This window comes from Mirounga leonina, unplaced genomic scaffold (assembly GCF_011800145.1).
Source record: "Mirounga leonina isolate KUSES-001 unplaced genomic scaffold, KU_Mleo_1.0 Mir_321, whole genome shotgun sequence".
NCBI lineage: Eukaryota > Metazoa > Chordata > Mammalia > Carnivora > Phocidae > Mirounga > Mirounga leonina.
The window spans coordinates 49,937-55,719 of record NW_023270680.1 but is presented as its reverse complement, the minus strand read 5'-3'; the positions used below and the strand labels follow the sequence as shown (position 1 = coordinate 55,719).

Below are 5,783 nucleotides of genomic sequence, written 5' to 3'. Positions count from 1 at the left end.
GCGCGTCTCTCTTGGAGATGACGTCTGGGTTGCTTCCAGACTCTGCTATTACAAAGGGCGCCACAGTGAATCACTGTGAGCACATGTCTGTCCTGTGTTTGTAGGGAGACCCCTGGGATAAAGCCCTGGGAGCTGGATCAGTGTGTCGCAGGGTAGAGGGGTTGGCAGTTTTGCCCGGTTTCTGAAGCATCCTCCTATGGCCGCAGGACTTTGCCTGCCCCTTGGCCACATCCCGGAGTCCTCCGCAGACCCCGGAGAGGGAGCTGCCAGTCTTTTTTTTAAAACCAATCTGATAGGTGAATCTAGTATTTCAGTGAGCATCACTTGCCTTAGCGATGGAGGTCTTTTCTGGGGTGGAGTAGACCAAGGTGCAGGGAGGTCAAGGCCACCTGCGTTCTCATCTGGGTGCGTCCTCCCCCCAAGAAGCAGCACACAGAGCTGAGCCCCCAGGGCTTTATTGCCTGTCCCTGGGGGGCACCTGGGCTTCTACATGGGGTTAGTTGGGGGCAGAGGGTCCTTCACACAGGCCTGTAGATTCCATTGTAGCTAAAAGGGTCAGGCATCAGGCAGTCCCCCTCCTCCTCCTTCGGGGTCCAGCGCTGGATGTAGTTGGGGCCGTTGTTCTGGGGCCACACGATCACGGTGTCTCTGGATGCCAGGGATGGGTCCTCAGGGAAGAAGTTGAAAGGCCGGAGCAGGAAGCCCACGGAGTTTCCGGGTGTGGCCGTGTTAGGAATGTCCTCTGAGTGGGGGATGTGCAGGAAGCCCACAGTGACCCAGGCCACCAAGTCCTACGGGAGACAGGGGTGGGCAAGCGCTAAGGAGGCTCAGAGGGGGAGGGGTGGGCAAACCCCTCAAGCCCCATTTTTTTTTTTTTTTTTAAGATTTTATTTATTTATTCACGAGAGAGAGAGGCAGACGGAGAAGCAGGCTCCCAAGGAGCAGGGAGCCCGATGCGGGACTCGATCCCAGGACTCTGGGATCGTGACCTGAGCCGAAGGCAGACGCTTAACCATCTGAGCCACCCAAGCGCCCCCGCAAGCCCCATGTTTAAGGAATGGGCAGACTGCTGAGCTCGTCCATCACACAGCGAGCTGTGCTCTCCACCCTGGGACCCTGCCCAGATCTGGTCTTGGTCTAAGCCTGGAGGAAGACAGGACCAGTACCTTATTTTCTCTCTCTTTTTTTTTTCCTCCTTTTTTCTTTATTTGAGAGAGAGAGTGCGCGCATGCACACACACACACACACACACACACGCAAGCTGGGGGGAGGGGCAGAGGGAGAGGGAGAATCTCAAGCAGACTCCCCACTGGGCATGGAGCCTGACTCGGGGCTTGATCCCATGACCCTGAGATCATGACCTGAGCCGAAATCAAGAGTCAGACACTTAACCAAACTGAGCCACCCAGGCGCCCCCAGTACCTCGTTTTCAATGTTCTCATTGTTATGAAGAAACTCCTCAAAGACCACAGGTGGGTCCCAGGGGTCGTTCTGGTTATAGATGCTGCTACTGCAAACCTCTGACTCCCGGTACTTGGTCACTGCCAGGGGGTACCTGCCCAGAAGAGAAGCCAGGTGGCTCTGGGTGTCAGGGGGCCTTCCAGCCCTCCCAGAGACATCTGCAGGGTCAACGATGGGGGGAAGTTACTGTCTTCCCCCCATTGTGAGATCATCTCCTGGGGGTCAGCCAGACCGACCAACCGTCAACTGAGGCTCAGGTGCTCGGCACGGCTCTCCCCTCCCCCTCCCCAAACACAGAGCCCCAGGTCCAGAAAACACACACACACACACACGTTCACCAGCCCAGATATACCACCACATAGACTCAGAATCTCATAGACAGACACAATGACACACAGAGACACGTGAATACTAGCCCTCCCCCGCCTCCCAGGCCTCCCTTACCTGGCCCAGGTGACAGCCCGCTCCTTCTGCCAGCCCACGGGCAGCACCTGGTCGGCCATGGAGTGGATCTGTAGCCGGTAGCCGCGCTTATGACCCCAGCGGTTCTCCTTGGGACTCGTAAAGAGCAGGTACTTGGGCAGAAGCCGTCCGAAGCGGAAGGCCGCCTGGCGCTCCCGGTGGTAACTTGTCTGCTTCAGGGTTGGCTGGACCAGGCGGTGTCTTGGGCTCCAGGGGTTGGTGATGTTTTCCAGCTTCATCTGCAGGGTCTGGAAGCTGTTCTTGGTGCCTGCAGATGCGCAGGAAGAAGGACAATGAGAATGAATCCCCCTGACCTGAAATACCCTCATTTCTGTGCTGGGATCTCCATCCCAGACCACATCCAAGAACAAACCATCAGGAGTGGAGCGAAGAGGATGTTGGGGATATGCACTGAGCGAGCTGTAGGGTAGAAGGAAAGAATTAAAACCAAAAAATTAACAGAGGAACTAGAAGACAACTCAGAGTCAGGCCTGTTCTGCAGCCAAAGCCTGTCATGATGCCCTGCCATGTTTCATGGTGACATTGTTAATGCAGGAGATAATGAGTATTGCAGACTACATAGCCCTAGGCAGTGACATTTCTTGCACCCTTAGGCGTTGTCCCACCCCCAAGCCCACATGCACACTGTTCTGCCCCATCCAACCCTCTAAGGGTCAAGGAGCCCCAGGGCCAGGGCAGGGCCCACTGCCCGCATTCAGGGCCATGGACATGCTGGTCACTTCCACTGCTTTTCAGGGGCACATAGATGTCTAGCACCGTAGTTTGCAGAGAGGCAGGCTAAGCTCCTGATTCTATGCCTCCAGGAAAGTTTCAGCACCATCTCCTGCAGGAAGGCAGATGTTTGGCTGGGAGGGTGATTCCAAGCCCGGGTCCTACCTGCCACGTCCAGGTCCACGCGGTAGTGCACTAAGTGAGTGTGCATGTTGCCAAGCAGGTGCGTGTGCAGGCGGGTCCCGTAGCGCAGCCCCTCGGGGGTGTAGAAGGTGGCGTGGACGTAGCCGGTGGCATGCATCTTGGCCTCCATCACCCCATTGGCGTAGAAGATGAAGTCCCAGATGTAGTCATAGTTGTAGACCGTGGACGTGGTCCGTAGCACCAGCACCTGGCCTTGCAGCCCCGCGTAGAAGTGGAAACCGCCACTGAAGTTGGAATTAAAGTGCCGCCGAAGGGGCACTCCAGTGGGCAGCTCAAAGACGCAGAGGGCTCGGGGGTAGTGCACGGGGCCATCGGCGTCGTAGTGGTGGAGGGCATCCAGGAAGGTGGCCGTGTCCGGGCAGTCGATGCCGGGCGCTAACTCGTGCGTGACGCTGCCCAGCCCCCAGCCCACGTCGATGTAGTTGGTCTGCATGCCCGCGGGCGTGTGCCCTCCATACAGCGCCGCCGCCTCCTGCACGCTCACTTCATAGGCTATGCGCTCGCAGCCGAACAGCACGTTGAGGACCTGCAGCCCCGAGGACGAGCGCAGCCTGAAGGAGACGCTCCAGCCGCCGTAGAGCACGGTGTTGCCCTCCAGCCTGTAGCGGCGACCCTGCGGCTGCACCAGGCGGGGGCCGTTCGTGGGGGTGGGGGTGGGGAAGGCCCCGCGCGGCTTGTAGGAGGAGAAGAGGGGTGTTTCCTCTGTGCCTTGCCCGTCCTGGCCCTTGGGGGGTAGGTCCTCCAGAACCACCACGTCCACCTGGCCCTCCTCATACTTCCGGGCCAGCTCCTCTGTGCTCTGGTAGAACTTCCCGTTGTACCAGACCAGCTCCACCGTCCAGTCTTGGGCGTTGGTGCTGCCGTGATCCAGGAGGAGCTCCAGCCCCGTGGGGTGCAGGAAGTAGCCTTCTACAAAGCGCTGCAAGATGAACCAAGAGCGGCGCTGGCCGGACGCCACGCCCCGAGGCGCCACGTCCGTGAATGTCAGGCATCGCGAGTGACAGTCTTGGAAGGAGAAGCCTGTGGTATTGAGAAAAAATCGGTGCAGGGGCTTGGTGACCTTCTGCAGGGCCTGGGCCAGGAGGGTGTACTCGGCCCCGGTGACGGGCCTGGAGGCCCAGGTGGTGTGACGCCCCGGCTTGGGGGGCAGCTCTCGCATGTAGTGGGGCCGCGGCAGGGGCCCCACCGCGAACTCCGTGACATTGGGATGCGCCTGGGCTCCGAAGAAGACGACGGCTCGGGCCTCGCGGACGGGAGGTCTTCCACCGTCGTCCAGAAATTTCAGTACGTGTTGCTTCTTGGGCAGCAACATCTCAATGAGGAACACGGAGTTTTTGGCCATAGTGGGTTCTCGGGAGGGCTCCAGCTTCAGCTCCTCCTGCGACCAGAGGAAGCTGCGCACGGCCTTCAGCTCTTGGGCGCTCAGGTCCTGGAACACCGCGGCCTGGCTGTTCGGGGTCCGTGTGGGGCACTTGGCCGTGGCCAGCGCCTGCAGCACCAGGATGGCAGCTATGGCCCAGCCGAGGGCCAGGGTCTCTGGCTGCATGGCTCTGGAATGCAGTAGCAGAGATGAACTTAGTTGGTTTATGGGAGGAAGTGGGTTTCCACTAGGCCGGAGCTTTGGATGGCGATGTCCCCCGCCTGGTGGTTTTCCTACAGACTCAGCCCCCTGCCTTCGCCACCCCAGCTGGAGGCAGGCCTCCATGGCAGCTGGGGACCTAACGCTGTTTAGATCTGTGCTTCCCATCGATTTTTTAAAAAAGATTTTATTTATTCATTTGACAAAGAGAGAGAGCACAAGTAGGGGAGGTGCAGAGGGAGAGGGAGAAGCAGACTCCCCGCTGAGCAGGGAGCCCAATGCGGGGCTCGATCCCAGACCCCAGGGATCATGACCCGAACTGAAGGCAGATGCTTAGCCGACTGAGCCACCCAGACACCCCTTCCCATCAATTTTAATTCTGCTCTCTCCTTGCTCATCTGCAGACCCCCGATAGTCCCGTGCATTTTCTTACCTATATAAATTCATTTTGCCCTTTTCTCTGTATTTTCTCAGCATGGCAGAACCTTGGGTTCTTACCTCTCCACCTTTAGATTATGAGTAATCCAAATCCAAATGCCTTAGAGTGCTTATTGTGTCATTGGGGATTGACGGCAAACTACATTTTTTGATACAATACAGTAGTTTTTATGTAGATATGTTTTGAAATTTAGTGTAGAAGTTCACAGAGTCGACACCAGAGTCAGGCTGCTTGGGCTCAGGTGCTGGTGCGACCTCCCACTAGGACCAGCTGTGTGACCTTGGGTAAGTGGCTCAGACTCTCTGGGCCTCCACTTTCTCAACTACACTGGAAATAACAACCATAGCACCTCCTAGAATTGGTGTAAGAAATTAATTGGACAATAAGGATAAAGCATTTAGGACAATGTCCACCTTCTAGGAAGCACTCAGGAAACGCTAGCTACACTCCTTTTTAAAGTCAACTATGGGGGCACCTGGGTGGCTCAGTTGTTGGGCGTCTGCCTTCAGCTCAGGTCATGATCCCGGGGTCCTGGGATCGAGTCCCGCATCCGGCTCCCTGCTCAGTGGGAAGCCTGCTTCTCCCTCTCCCGCTCCCCCTGCTTGTGTTCCCTCTCTCACTGTCTTTCTCTCTCTCTCTGTGAGACAAATAAATAAAATCTTAAAAAAAAAATAAAGTCAACTATGAAGATACAGTCTCTGATGCCAACACATTTAAAAATGTAAGCAACGTGAAGTAATTGGACTGTGATTAGGCTGTAGGCCTGTGGCTTTGAGGGTGAGGACTGGGTGGCTAGAGGCTTTTTTGGCCCTTCTGGTGGGGCTCTCCAGTTGTGGCTGATTGACCATCCAAACAGGGTGGAGCCATCCCAGGTGGCATTTGGGGATATGCCCTTTCCCTTCTATT

The 5,783-nt window shown here is 56.8% G+C and overlaps 1 protein-coding gene across 1 annotated transcript; it reads right to left on the bottom strand.

Moving 5' to 3' along the window:
• Positions 1–518: 518 nt before the first annotated feature.
• On the bottom strand, positions 519–4,405 carry AOC1 (amine oxidase copper containing 1). The gene is made up of 4 exons (XM_035029783.1): positions 2,821–4,405; positions 1,906–2,191; positions 1,423–1,555; positions 519–791 (listed from the first exon to the last, which is right to left on the bottom strand). Exons 1-4 carry the CDS (start codon positions 4,403–4,405, stop codon positions 519–521), a joined length of 2,277 nt encoding a protein of 758 aa, XP_034885674.1.
• Between the last annotated feature and the right edge of the window lie 1,378 nt (positions 4,406–5,783).